A 15,566-nucleotide genomic window follows, 5' to 3' on the forward strand; every position below is an offset into this window, starting at 1 on the left:
ATTCCACCCAGACAACATGGAGCACTTTCAGTATAAGCCGAGATATTAAAGCACATGTGTGCAGGGGGTGTTGTCTTCACGGTTGTATCTTGCAGTGGTTGCGCTGGAAGCTCAGTGAAACACCCCTGAGACGCAGGTGGACGGTGCCGTGTCAGAGGGTAGGGGTGAGACCGCCGGAGGCAGTGAGTCAGCCCGATTGAAGCGCAGATGCGCGGCGCCGGCGCTAGGGGGCGTCTTTCTACAGCTGGAGCACTGGGACCGTCTTCCTCTCCCCTCGGAGCCGTGAGCGATCCGTGTTTTCCCCGCAATCCGTTCAATTTCTACATTGTATTTCTAGTTCTGTTTCGAATGTAACATTTGCTGACTCATACAACCTTATTGATAGAGACACTGGTAAGCCTGACAGCATTTGTGGGCGGTGATACTTCAATATAGAATATATGTAGTTTTTTTTTATATACTATAATAATAAATTGTGCTCGACAGCAATTGTGAACCAGAAGCTCCACAAACACGGAAATGATTTTTGGGAGATTTTTCTAGATCACTTTGAAAGCCAGAAGTGGGATTTAGCCAGATGAGCGCCATGAAATCATTAATAACTTATTTTATTCAATTCTTTTTATTGAAATGCATGAAGGAAGTGGGCGCATTTCGCATTGTATAATCCCATGTATTATGTTCAGCTCATAACAGTGTTTATGAAACTACTATGTACAGTACTGCACAACGTGCGATAATACATCAGTACAACAGAGAAAATGTAATATCTATGACATTGCAACTGTTTCCGCTGTCGCTGTGAATTACATTTGTTGTTTTTTTTTTACATTTTAACATTACCATAGTATATTTTACTTAAAGAATTAGTCACAGTAGCTGCGGTACTCGGGCATTATTATGCATGAGTTCAAACTCCGCGCGCGGTGACAACAGGACACTGCTGCCTCCGCAGCGCGAGCTGTACAAGGTGGTGTTCCTGCTCGCGCCGTGAGGTGCTCGCCAGCCAATCGCGCTCGAGGGGACAGACGTCATCCTCACCCGGAAACTGTAGCTGAAGATCAGATCAGAGATGTTTGAAGTGGGCCTGGCTTGTGGTCAGTATAAATTATCCCTATAGCATAACCATTTTTTACTTTGATGTTTTATACATTTAATGACAGTAATCCACAAAAGGAAAGACAGGGGGTCTGTGTAATACTGGAATTAAACTGGGGTGCATATTTGTTACTGACAGTTAATATTTTAGATACTTGCATGTCACATGAAGTTAATTTATCTTCTAGATGCGCACTTCTTTTTTGTGGTTTCGCCTACTCTTAAATGTTGATTATCTAACGTTATTTATTATTTAGCGAGACAAGCTCTGTTGTTAAGCAGTATTTGCATAGCCTTATTTTCGTAAGGTTAATTTAAAGACGTAGCCCTTCTCATAATCATGATCAGCTGTCTGAGGCAGCAAAACGGAAATGTCAGTGTCACTGGGAGATTGTAACGAGGACAGACTATACTGTCCTATACTTTCTGTGGGTCGATAATCTTAGTCAATCTTGCGATAATTAATCAGTGTGTATTAGACAGAGATGGAATCCTTAATTTACGATGATTGACGAGGTTCATTTAGGTGAAGATGTACATTTTTGGAACTGAAATTTAAAGTATTGGATTTTTTTCAGATTTTGAGGAGACTGTTGAAAGAATTGGAAAGCTACCTCCAGACTTGTTTGCAGAAATAGTAAGCACCCCTTCCCAAATAATCTGAATCTCTCTCTCCATTGCACTTGTAACATTGTTGTCTTTCAGATTTACGAATGGATTATGTTTTTTTTAAAACCAGGATAATCTGGTTACAAATATGACATTTTCACATATTGTTGATAGTGTCCATCAAATTAATTATCAGATTATGTACAAGACTTTTTTTTTCCAGTTACAACAAAAGTCATTAAATAACAGACATTGCTGATTCATATAGTGGAAATTCTAATGGATAGTGATTGACGTAGACTATGGTCAAAGGAGCCTGTGGCCTCCTACCAATTTTCTACACTTATATTAATTGGCACCACTGTGTCATTTTAACATACTGGAAATATGGTCATTTTCAAATAAAAATATCAGTTCTGGCCAAGTCTGTTATTTGTGTACCAGTCGTTGGTTTTATAAGTTAGGGTTACAGATAGGCTATAATCAGGATTGTTCTAGTCAGAAAGAAGGAATGACACAAAAATAGTAATTAACCAGCTGTAGTTATTTATAAAAGTGTTTTGCAACCACAAGTCTATTTTCAATTTTAATAATATGTAAATATTACTTTCATTTTTCAAATAGTGAAATGTGAACCACAGTTTGCACAGGAATCATTCAGTGAGTTAGGTTTTAAAATATGTATACTTTACAATTTAAAGGTTTTATTACTTAAAAACATTACATTATATTTGTACTAGCCAAGACTACAATAACAAAGTAAATATATCTTGAAAAGTGCTGCAAAGAAAATGTATTGAAATTTTTTAATCCGTAGCTACTGTATATACATTGTATACCTTTTAGGTTCCTAGCTGTTGGTAACCGGCATTTCTTTCTTATTTTTGATCGCAAATGGTAAAAAAAAACAAACAAAAACTTTAAGACAGAAAATAGTTTCTCCTGTCAGCAGTCATGGAATGTTGCAACTTTCTACATTTCTAATTAATCTATGTAAATTTGAACAAACTGTGTTCCACACCAAGATGGTTTGGAAATGTGTTAAAAAGTAATTTGACTAGAATTATTCCTTATTCTCATCACTTTAATAAAAAATAAATTCCAGTTGAATGAGCTGTTTGGGGTGTGACCAAATTCATGATAACAATCAGTTACTAGAAGCACTTATTATAAATATTTTACCAAAGTCTGAAGCCCCTTCTTTTACATGAGCAAACCTCAGGAGAGTATTACACATCTCAGTTTTGTGTGTTTAATTGATCCATTAAGAATCGCAGGTTTTATTGCAGTCTCTTTCAGAAACTAATATGATGTTCACATTTCCAGTTCAGTTAAAAATAGTTTATTCATCCCCAAGGCAGCAGTTTCAATTCAATTAAATTTATTTTCTTACTTAGAGAAAGTTGAAATTCTTGTGTAGAGCAGTGATGGTGGTGTTTACTGATGTCACAAAGAATCCACTTAATGTGCGCAGATATGAGAAAGGATAAGGAGCAACTTGAATGAATGCAGTTAAAATACCAACTCACTACAGCAGATGGAAGACCTATCCGACTTAAAATGGATGAATTTATTCTAAATAAAGCTTCAGTTTTGTAAATGTTTAGCAAAACTGAATTTATTCTAAATAAAGCTTCAGTTTTGTAAATGGAAAGACTAACCAAAAGAATGAAAATTAAACTACATCAATTTTTGGGTCAGTATTAATTGTATTGAATTTTTCATGTTAAATTTGTACACTGTAATGATGTAATGTAAGGTGTTGATACAGATTGGATATATAACTTTAAAAAATGAGAACATTAGAAGTTTGATGACACATTTAATGGGTGGTTAATGTGAGTAATAGAACTCGTTAGTAAACTGTTAATGAATTTGTAAATGTCATTGAATCATCATGGATGTTTGTTAAATGTATTTGTTAGGATGAATTCAGAAATATTAGTAGCCTTTTTTAATTTAAATAAATCTTAACACAGTACCTTCATTTTGGAGGTCAGTTATATAGTATTTAATTAACTAACTCACATTAGCTGAACTATTATTTGTATGTTGGATGTACATACTTTTATTGCAGCCTGTACTGTTTATATTATGTTTTGAGAGCTTGATTTACAGCTTGTGCAAAGTTTTTCTTACTTATGTTAATCCTATAGTGTTTTGTGGAAATAGTTTGTTTTTTGCTGCTTTACAGTGTTCCTGAAAAGTATTTGTACAAATCACTAATATGAAGTACTATGCGGTTTACAGGATATTCCTTAGTTCTCATGTAACTTATATAACAAACATGAACACCCTGCTTTGTTTCACGTCTTTTGGAAAATTACACTTAGTTACAATGTAGATGTTTCCACAAAAGCACAGCAAAAGGTCCATAAAGCTGTTTATTGACTTTAATGTTGAACTGTGTGGTGAATGGTGGAATTTGCAATCTGGGTAACCTGTGTAATCTTTTCAGTGTCAGAAGGCTGTTACACACCTGCAAGGGCAGAGCCCAGCTGTGGACACAGGTGACATTTGTGAAGTGAGTCCGCACTTTGTTCTGCTTCACACCTTTTCATAGTGACCTCATTGCCAGTAAGAATTCAGTGTCCATAATGGTAACTTCTGTTTTTCATTTTCATATTTTAAAACAGAGGCTTCAGAAAGCTGGAGTGAAATTAGACTTGGAGGCTCTCCAGAAAATAATTCATATGGTCTTATTCATTTTCAGGTATTCTTGTATATTTTTAATCTAATGTATGATAAACCTCAGCAGATCTTTTATCACTTGTATAAAATGTACTACTCACAGTTTGCCAAGTATATTCAGGTAATGATTGTATAAAAAAACAGATTATTTACATTACTTATGGGCATATTACAGTTGTTGTGGTTAATTTAATTTATACATTATCAAATCATTGTTAGGCACAGTAGAAAAGGCTGTGACATTGTACAAGGATCTCTGACACCCAGTCTTTCAGATATCAGAAGCTAAACAAGGGGGGCCTGGTCAGGGGCTGGAGACGAGGAAAACTAGGTTGCTGTAGTGAACTGTGATGCTGGGCCAGTAGGTGGCTCTCTTCCCTCTGGACAGAATTTTCAAATCAGTGTCCCAGTGCAGGCAGTTCCTGTTACAAGTTGCCCAGCTACAGTATATATCACTTTGTAATGATGGCATTGATAAATTGAACACAACATAAAAAAGCCCACACTTAAATGTTGTTTTTCAAGGTTCCAAAAGCCAGTAATGTAGGCGGTTCATGGATTATTTTGTTCCAGAAGTTTAAAAAAAATTTGTGAAGAGCAAAATCTAACATTAAAAATTCTTCTTCTTGTACACAATGCTGTTTTTATTATCAAAATATACTTTATTTCCAAAGCAACATTTCATAGGACAATGCTGTTACACTTGACTTAGATTTTGAGTCATTGTGCTCCAACATTTAGGTTAAGTCTTATCACCATGCAGAGCTGTACATCACCGATCCAACCAGTGGGTCAGGGTGTGATATCGCTGACTTTCGTTAGGTTATCACTAACCCTGTTCATAATGCATGAACAGTGTGTGGGAAAAAATGTAACCTGAATCAGCAAGTGACTTTGATGGTTTCGACAACACCACAGATCGAAAGGAGCTGGTGACTGTATCTTTATTGTTTTTTTATGGATTATAGGTAAATTAAATGTACATACCTATATCTGAAATGGAAATGTAGCTGATTAATAATTATTCTGCTGTTAATTGCACAGTTGTATTATTTAGGAATGGAACCTGGACTTGTAGTGGAACAGTCTTCCTTTGTTTAGCTACAAGTAAAACACCCTCTGTTTAATTTATGGTCCCTCACCTCACTTTATCCCATTAATTCTTATGGGAAAATATTCTCAATTTAAAGCACATGGGCAATGTTTAAGCACTTCTTATGGGGAAAAGTTCTCCTTTTTATATTTTTGCTATACGTTGTGACTTTCTGGTTCCTACTGTATGTCTGACACATATTAAGGACTGCCTGTATAGTGACAGGTGACACTGCTGTAAGAGGTGCCAATCTTAAGAAGAGATGTTAGATGGTGGTCCCGAATTAGCTGTTCTTTAAAAATCACATGACACTCTTTGTGCTAGTAGGGGTGTTGGCACTCATATCCTGGCTAAATTGCATAATCTAGTTTCCCCCATACTTGAAATGGTTGAGAAATGTTCTACTTATCCCCCTGATTTATGGGGCTGCTGGTTAATAATGTCCACCACACATCACCCAGACAGGTGCGGATTAATTTCTGCCTTGATTTGCATTGCTTGTTACTGCAGAGGCAGATCCTCACCATTTTATTTTTGTAACTTTTTAACAACACAACTTTTCATGTAGCTCCATATAGAATGGACTTTGAGATCTTTTGGTATATGAGGTGCTAAAGAAATACAAGGAATTATTATTAACTAAAGTTAATTTGACTTTTTGGGAAGAAACATCGTGATTATTTTCTTTGTTTTTACAAATTCTTACCGCAGTTAATAGAAAGGAAACCTGCATAGCAGTTTTATCAAAACAGGTAAAATTCCACCAAAACTACAATGACTGTGGCATGGAAATGTAGCCCTGTATGTTTCTGTTCAGTTAGACCCAGTTTATCGTACTGCTGTTACATGAGGCTGATTTCACTGAGCGCTCGTAACAGATTGCTTGGAGGTGGGTGAGCAAAATCAACAGCAATGAGACAGCATTGCAGCAGAGGGTGGGCATAGAAATGTCAAATTATGTTCAGATTCAGCATGGTCATGCAAAGCTTGATAATACACCATTTGTGCTTTTTTTACTATAAATACAATTTACACACTGGCATTATATTATTTTAAGATGGAATGAAACTAGAGAACTTCTCCTACAGCACTCACATTCACATACATTGTTAAAAATGAACAATAGAAAGTGATGTTGAAATTTAAAGATTTAATTGCTTTTGGTTCTTTTACTCCAGAACAGCAGGAAAAAACAATTTGTCTTCTGAAGAGCTCATCGCGAAGTTGAGTGAAAGAAGCAGCAAATGGTCCAAACAGGCTCTTCAGCTTATTCACAAGCTGTGGAATGAACAGGGAAAATTTGTCTTGGCAAATCAAAATGCAAAAGCCATGATAAACACTGGACAGGTAAAGCCCTTTTGCTCCTGAACTCCCAAGATAAGGACAAATATGGTGTAACAGTGCGGGAGTGGGAGGAGCCGCAGCGAACACTGGTAAAACGCCTGTGAGGAAATAACACAAAAAAGGGGCGAAAGCAAAAGTAAAAGGCACTGCTGTGCACTGCTGCATCCAGGCTGGATTCACTATCTGGTGGGGTCCAGCCTGGGAAAAAGGATCACTTGGCACAGCGGTATCCAGACTGGGCTGACCCGATTTACTGCACGGCGGGACAGGCAAAAAGAGAAAGAAAAGAAAATGAAGGGAAAATGCGGCCTTGCGCTTGGTCACAGCTGTCGCTGGGAGGTCCTCCCCTTGCAGGGGTCTGCTCACCCCTCTGGGGGGTGCTCTGTGTGTCTTAAAGGGCACCACAGCTGCAGCTCACCCATAATCAGCCAGGGAAGCTGTGGTTGCCAAGGCCTCCACACTGAATGCCCCGCATAATGCCACAATGGGGATAGGCGGCATGGGGGCGCAGTGGTTATCATTGCTGCCTCGCAGCGCTGTGGACCTGGGTTCAGTTCCTGGGGTTCTGCCTGTTTGGTGCTTGGGTGCTCTCCCTGTCTTCGTGTGGGTTTCCTCCTCGTGCCCTGGTTCCCTCCCACAGAAACCCACAGCCCAAAGAAACTCTGGTAGGTTAATTGGCTTCTGGGATAACTGTCCCTGATGTGAGTGCTTGCATGAGTGTCTGCCCTGCCATGGACTGGCATCCCACCCAGGGTGTATCCCATCTTCCGCCCTTTGGTTCCGGGATGGGCTCTGGCTTCCCCTTGACTGGGGTGATAAAATATTCCATCCAATTCAGGGTCTCAGGAGAGCTGGAGCCTGTCCCGGCAAGCAACGGATGCAAAGCAGAGTACATCCTGGATGGGACGCCAGCCCATCGCAGGGCAGACACACAGACATAGACACACACACTCTCACACTCTCAGTAAGGCCAATTTCCCCACAAACCAAATTAATCTACCAGTATGGCTGGAGTCTGGGAGGAAACCGGAGTGCAATAAAATATTACTGTATGAGAGGAATAATGAGAGCAATTCTATTTTTAAAATTATGCACTAAAACTAAGATATTGTACTGTATGCATCAAAATAACCTTGCAAGGGGAAATACAGTATGTCTAAAGTAATTGTCAAGAATGATCTTGTTTCAGTATTGAAAGGGATTACAGTCATGGATATTTCTGTTGTAAAATTGTATTATATTAATATTTCCAGAAACAACCTCATCATAGTTTTTTTTCTATTATTTCCTTAGTTGGTTGATTTGCAGTGGAAACTGGGAATGGCTGTGAGCTCAGACACCTGCAGGTCCCTCAATTACCCTTACGTCTCCATGACTTTAAAGATTGCTGACACTACAGGGCAACTATTGAGTAAATCCTTTGAAATGACAGTCCCACAGTTCCAGGTCAGTTCCCTTGTTTTACTTAACTTTCAATATAAGTGGGTCTTCAAAATACAAACCCAATACTAAACTCCAGAGTGTGTTTCTATGTTGTCACTGACATTGTTGCAATGTGAATTTAATTACAATTAGAATTAATATTTTGCATTCTTGCTTAAATACATAGATACTGTATACTAAAATATAGCATGCTGACAGGAGAAAGCCTGATTGTCTTTTGTAATAAAATCATAATTTTAGTAGACTTGATTTATATATTAATTTTGTCTTTTTTACCTGTTTTTTTTCTTCTACAATTAAAACTTTATTTTATTTTTATTTTCAGAACTTCTTCAGGCAGTTCAGAGAAATGGCAGCTGTTTTAGAAACAGTGTAATGGTGATGGCCTGGAACTTCGTACTTATTCTGCTTGATATGATCTCTCCTGAAACATAAAACAGGACACGGATGGCAACTTTGTATAACTGTCACTGAGTGCAAAGATGCTTTCACTGTGTTGTGGGATGCAGTATATAGAAGAGTAAGAAGAATACAAAAGAATACAGGTGCATGACTGTATTTATAACATTTGTTTATTTTGCAGTACACTAAAAAAGACCTTACCAGCACAAGCATGTTTTGATCTGTTATTCAAAACACATCTTTGGAGAGCTTTTAAAAGCTAGAGTGTCCCTGAATGAGGTCTGTTCTGAAATCTACAGAGTTGTGTGTAGTATTAAATGGAGTTCTATTTAAAAAGATCAAGATAACACCAGTTATGCCTTTATTTAGTTGGCTGGTACTGTTTAAAATACTTTAAAACAAAGACATAAAACATGAGTGACCTGTATGAACATAATCATTTTACACCACCTATTCTTTTTTAAAATAAAAATAAACTTGGCTGTCAACCCTTTGTTTCACTATCTTTATCAGTTTCTCCTTTACAAATGTCTGAACTAGCAAAAATGAATAGCGGTTGTCACCACTTATACATAGCTTTTTTTATCTACATCAGACATCACACAACCCTCTTTTACATGGAGTGCATGTTGTTACTGGACCCACCATGTAGTATACTGTACAGCCAATAAAAAACTTCCATGTGTTCCACTCAGCTTTACTATGGCTACAGTAATGATTTGATCATGCAGCATAAAACACTGGAGTTTCTTTATACAGTGCAGTCTACACACAGTACAGTATATCCTGGAGTTGTCACTTGTGACTTGGCTTAATGTACTGCTTTCGTGATTTGTTGGAACTGTTTCTTGACACTGCAGATTGCAGCCTAATGACGTTATAGATAAGCAGGAGGAGCTTTTGCATTGTCTGTAGCATAAATGGGGAAGAATATGAGCTCTGACTGGGTCTGTTATTTGTCTGCCAGCCCCTGGGGTGAGGTACATTACCACATGTTCAGAAAGTGGTGGTGGGGCTACATTAGTTGCATATTTTATCTATTTCTGGGAGACAGCTTAATGCTTGGGAATCCTGTTACAGGTTTCAAGGAACTCCAGACAGCACTGGAGCACTGAGCACAGCTGATACTCCTAACCTCAGTGTGCCATAGGTTTCGCAGACACAACAACACCATGACCTGAAAGTATTATTTGGTGTTTGGCTGTGTTCCACATGACATATACTACAGCTTTCTTGCTGGACAGTAGGACTGTAAGCACTAGCAGATGTTTTCCACCTGGATGTACTGTTTGTACACTTTACCATAAAATTAACCAAAAACAGTGTGTTGCAGAATTCTTTGTAGTGTATAAGGAAAATTGCACCGCAGGTATACAGCTCTTAAAAAGAGCAGCCGTGTAATGGGTACTGAATAATTCCTTTACAGCATTGAAGACATATGAATTACCTACTTAAGGTCACAAGAAGATATTTTTCCAAAACGAAAGTCTATTAATACTTTTAACCCACATGACTCCGATTTTACTAAATTCTTGTAAAACTGATCACACTGAAGCCTAGTCCAGTGTGAATATTGAGAAACTGGGCACACAAGGAATAGTTGAAATATACCTTTAGCATACAGTACCTTATCCAACCATCCATTTTCTAAACACTTCATCCAATTCAGGGTCTACAATCTCAAGCTCTGCAATCATTCATTGAATATAAGTTCAGAAAGTGCATCAAGTTAGATATATACACAAAACCTTCTTTTATTAATAAAGGCTAATAAAATCTGTGAAATTATAATGTTCTTAAAATTACTTCCAAGCCTTTTTAATTGCTTTTCATTCCTCGATCTTAGATGCTGCACCTCAGCTCATCAACATTAATATGTGTCATTTCATCAGTCACTCATTAGACCTCTAAGGATAGCATAAATCTCCTGACGTAAAAGAAATCGAGACAAGAATGAAGGGTTATGAGCTCTTTTTTTCCGTCTGACTAGACAGCATTTTGTTAAGTATATGCTAAAGTGCATAAACCCATATAACTTACTCTTTATTGCTGGAAACTCATATAATTTATGTTTATGACATAATGTAACAAAAGTTCTAACCCCTCATTTTGAGGTATCCTATCTAGGTACACTATTTCTGTGCCTGCGTAATTAGATACCTTAGTAACTTAACCTTTTTTTTGCTGCAGCGACAGTCATTTTAGCGACAAAACTCGTGTAGTGTATCTTGTGGGTTTTTCGGAAATGCATTCTGAGATGCTACCCGGGTCAGGACAGAAGCCATGAGCCTGTGAGAACAGGTCTTTGTCAAGCCATCCAGAGAAACCCCGGTGCACAGGCAAGGCTGGAAAGATGGGCACTCAAAGCGCCATGTGCAGTTTCTCCTCCCACCGTAAGGACGCAGCAGCGCCTTTTTCCTTGCACGGTGAAGTAGAAGGAAGCCTCCTTAGTCGTGTCAAGTACAGCCACTCCTCTCGGAGCTACAGGCAGGCAAGACCAGTCCCCCCGCTGATAATACAGCAAGCAGTGGCAAACATAAACAGTGCGAAGGGCATGCTCGTTGGGGAGTGGAAGTAGCTCCAAGAGATCCAGAACTGAGTGCAGTCCTGCATTGCAGATCATGGGTTAATTACATCCGTGCGCGTCTATACACACGAAAACAAGTTTTCACATTCTCTCGCTATCTGTTTTTCCCCCGTCTCGTTTTCCGTGTTTCCAGCACGGGTGGAAAGGACGCCACGTTTAAGCTCGACGTGCTCATGCTCTTAAGGTAGGGGACTGAGTTGTGTTTCCCGTGCGTTTTTTTAAAAAAAGATTTGCCTTCGGACGGAAATCATCAGCGAAAAACCGAATCGAAGCATAGAGCGGAAAAGCAGGAAAATCTCCAACCTGAAGAACTGGATGTTTTATGCATTTTGCTCTTTGTGCAGAAGTGCACATGTATGATGCAAGCGCGTCCTCAGTAATAACTTTTTTATCCTAAAGGAAAAGTTTACAGTGAATGTATACTGAGTTTATTTCCCAGGTCAACATTTGCAATAATTTACAGACTTTACAAATCTACAAGCGATTGCATTCTTTAGAACGATAGCTCGTAGCTTCCCTACCGAAACCCAATATTAGCGATACACAGACTGGCTTTTAAAGACCTTTTGTTTTGGTTTCTCGTGTTGGCCTTGAATTAAACGGAGATGGAAGTTACGGACAGTCAGGATGACAAAACGAATAACCCGTCGAAGCCCGAGAAGAGGTTTGCGCTCTGGTACATGGGCTGGTCGCCTCTGGACAGGCGGACCACGCTGCCCATGCTGCCCTGGCTGGTGGCGGAGATCCGCAGGAGACGTGAGAGGAGCGAAGCAGGTTCGGCCCAGGCCAGGGAGGTGCAGATTATTCTGATCCCACCGCTCATACGCTGCGTTCCTGCGAGCAACAGCAGCTCGTCCGTCTTCATCTTCGAGCACAAAGCACAGCATATATCCAGATTCATTCACAACAGCCATGACATCACCTATTTTGCCTACCTTATCAGGACTCAGCCTGACAACCCTGAATCCGAGATGGCGTGCCATGTTTTCAAGGCATCAGACCCAAACCAGGTTAGTGCGTGTCAGGCTCGTGTGGCCTTTGATCATCGATATGGAAGTGTGCACGTGCGGTCCGTGCAAGAGGGTACACGATCAGAAGTTTTTACAAGGTTAGCAAGTAGACAGTCCTTCCTTTCAGCTGCTAAGGGTTACGGTGAGGCACGTTTTGACGCGCCAAAGTCCTCAGTTTAGTAGTAACTCTCGTCTGAACCGGACTGTTGTGGAATGTCCATGTGCACTGGTGCTGCGCCGATTCGCAAGAGAGGTTCACTGCACAGTGAGCGACATGTTTACTGCATTTCCTCAGGATTTGTTATTGCACGGGCGATTGTAACTGCCATGATCTCACAGAATCAAGACGCTTTATGAGCACAGTTGACTTGGTGTTCTAGGTTTCACGGGGTGAGCGCTAGTGACATGAAAGCAGTTTCTGTTGCTCATGAATAGGATAATTTCACAGTTCATATATATATGTGCTTTCTACTCTGAGCTAAACCTGTATTAAAAACGTAGACCTTGGAACATTGCTGATGAACTAAATTATCAGCAACGTTATTTAAAAATAACCTTATCGTTTTAGAAACTGTCATTTCGATCCTCTCGATCCTAGAAATCCGAGAAAGTCGCTGATCAGCTTACTTTATTACTGTTGAGCTACGGTAATGGTTAATTTGTTGGGTGTTACAGGCTGAATTCGCTGGGCTCTTTCTGGAATCCCACCATCAAAGTAAAAAAAGGGGGTACATGTAACATCTGCCTGTATCATTACTGATTTTGTCATTACATCTGATTTTTTAAAACTGTATTGCGTCGAGAACGAAATGGATTGACACATGACTGTTTAAGTAGGACGAACTCGTCAGCCCTTGGCATACTCAGGTTTGTGAGAACAACTTCCTAAGAGAAGCTGCGTTATTCTGTTGCGTTGATGACGTGAAACTGTCGTCTGTTGATGCATATTTATTTGCAAATTTTTATTCTAGATTAGAAACTTTCGTCATCTAACCCTTTTAACATAAAATTGTTTGTACGCTTAATTTCTTTGCAATTATCAATTTGTGTTTTCTTGCTAGTTTTCTGCCTCCTTAAAGTCTTCCGTTATGTACAGCGCTTGGAGCTGCCCAGAGTATGTAAAGCAGTATGCGGATTAATCCTGAATATTTTGTTATTATGTACAACAAGATAAAAGCTGTAATCTTTGATTCAAGATATATTTGTTAATATGTATTATTTGGGGAAAAAAACATAGTGTGGCAACATTGAGTCTGACTACCACATGAAGAGGTTTGGCACAACTCCTGTTCGCTGTAGGACATAGATGGGTGTGGACTGCGTTCTGTGCAGTGTATATAAACCGAGGTAACGCAAGGATTACAATCCCAGATATGTAAACTCTCTCGGGCACTTTGTCTTGTAGTCATTCTTTTTGTAATTACCTCTTGTGTATGACAAATAAAAGTCCTTTATTTTCAGCCCTGGACAGTTGTAAAATATAGATCATTCAAAAGCCCAGTAGTAACTATAAAACGTGTGTTCATGCCAAGGACATTTTTAAAATATGGTCTTGACTCTTATGCTCTCTCTGTACGGTGCAGTTCTATGAATTGTACCGATTTCCTTTCCAAGGTAGTAAACTGCTAAAGATGTGAAGAAGTATTGTCTTGAGGTCCTTGGAATCCATTCTAAATGTCTAACACTTTTAATCTCTGGCTGTTGTACCTTTTTAATTACACTTCTTCAAAATTATTTCCAGAGCTGTAGGAACATGATCTCTGGTTTTAATTAAAGTGCTGTAGTTGCTTCCAATAAATGATACAAGTACTCTTTCTTTCTTCAATGGAAAATATCAAATTATCATTGTGAGATTGTAGAGCAAACTATTAATGGAAACGTGTTAATACTTTTAACAGTCACTTTACAAAGTAAATTATGGAGAAACGTTGATTTGAAAGTAATAAGAACATAAAATGCATAACATAAATGAATAACAAATATTTAGAAAGTATCTTTTTTGCTAGATACATTTGGATTCATGCTTCAGACTTGAATGCATTTTGATTATATACTTCTGGTTAGAAACCCCAAACTCTGTAATAAGTCTTGATAATATCAGTAGCTGGCGATGACCAGGATTTCCCAAGATGCACTGCACAGGTGCCTGAATCTGCACTGAGTTGTCTGTCTTCTTATGGTGTCATTAGTGAGAGACACATTGCTCTTTTGCTGGCAGTTGCCCTGCTGTAGGCACAGTGTGATCTGTGGTGTTGGAAATGGTGGATGTGATGGGGGATGATTTGTGGGAATGACTTTATAGTTCTCATTTGTTTTTAGAGATGGTGACTCCCTCCTAAACATGTGGGCCTGAGACAGGCTTGATTGCATCTCCCCTGAAGGGGTGGGGAATGGGCTGTTCTAGCTCAGCAGACATGCTAGATGCATGTTTTCTAAAGCATCTGCCTTATCGCTGAACCTCCTTTGTTTGGCTCCTGCCTCCGGCAGTGACCCCACCCATGTCTATGTTGTCCTTGGTGCTGGGGTCCTAGTGCATGATGGGACAAGTGATTGACAATCAGGTATACCAGATTGGGGCAGTATAAAAATAAAATGTCCTCACTCCAAACAAAGAATCTTGGAGGGTTCTAGAAATGGTTTGTGAAATATGTTTTTATTGTGTGTTTATCATATAAAATAGTTTTTAGTTACATATTTTATTTTTATTCTGAAATATAGCCTAGTCTCTTCTTTCCGTTCATTGTTGGAATATTTATAGGCTGGCCAAAATAAGCTCAGAGATAGTTCTGTGCTGGCTTAGCCCACAGAGCCATTCCCAAGGCCTTTATTATCGATATAATTATCACAGTACATTCAGTGAATTATCATTTAAAAAAAGTACATTTTCTTTTATGGTCAGTTAATTGCTGCTTTCATATAACTTAAATTAAGACTGAACAAGTAATTGTTTTCTTAATAAAACCTTCATTAAAAATAATTTGCTGAAAAGTTGCTTCACGCCTTTCATTGCCATCTTAAAGTCTGTGGATGTTGCAGATATTTTGTGAACAAGGCCTTTTTATTGAAACTCAGACATGTTAAACTCTTCTGCTTTTTAGCTTGTTGTAGCTATATGTTGGAACCACATCCAGAACTATTGATTTATATTGCATTTTCCACTTAAGTCAGTGTTCAGGTGTCAGCATAATGGCCAGCACCTCATTCCTCAGATATGGGAGCTCCCACAAAACAACACAGGCTTTTAATACTGACAAAGCTCGGGGAAATATCTTACAAACAGTATCTTACT

The 15,566-nt window shown here is 38.8% G+C and overlaps 2 protein-coding genes across 3 annotated transcripts in view; both read left to right on the forward strand.

The window, feature by feature from the left end:
* The first annotated feature begins 252 nt into the window (after nucleotides 1-252).
* commd6 (COMM domain containing 6) lies at nucleotides 253-9,168 on the forward strand. The gene is made up of 8 exons (XM_088912758.1): nucleotides 253-393; nucleotides 956-1,097; nucleotides 1,677-1,735; nucleotides 4,166-4,231; nucleotides 4,344-4,420; nucleotides 6,670-6,838; nucleotides 8,129-8,281; nucleotides 8,604-9,168. The coding sequence occupies exons 2-8, from the start codon at nucleotides 1,073-1,075 to the stop codon at nucleotides 8,652-8,654; spliced, it is 600 nt and encodes a 199-aa protein (XP_088768884.1). The 5' UTR covers nucleotides 253-393; nucleotides 956-1,072; the 3' UTR covers nucleotides 8,655-9,168.
* A 2,047-nt stretch (nucleotides 9,169-11,215) lies between these two features.
* Nucleotides 11,216-15,566, forward strand: part of tbc1d4 (TBC1 domain family, member 4) — a 60,148-nt gene continuing 55,797 nt past the window's right edge. For both annotated transcript variants that reach the window (XM_088913081.1, XM_088913082.1), the window contains exon 1: nucleotides 11,216-12,277. In XM_088913081.1, coding sequence (XP_088769207.1) covers nucleotides 11,873-12,277 — 405 coding nt within the window. In that variant the 5' untranslated portion in view covers nucleotides 11,216-11,872. The remainder of the gene's footprint in view (nucleotides 12,278-15,566) is intronic.

Source organism: Atractosteus spatula, chromosome 4 (genome assembly GCF_055471065.1).
Source record: "Atractosteus spatula isolate fAtrSpa1 chromosome 4, fAtrSpa1.hap1, whole genome shotgun sequence".
NCBI lineage: Eukaryota > Metazoa > Chordata > Actinopteri > Semionotiformes > Lepisosteidae > Atractosteus > Atractosteus spatula.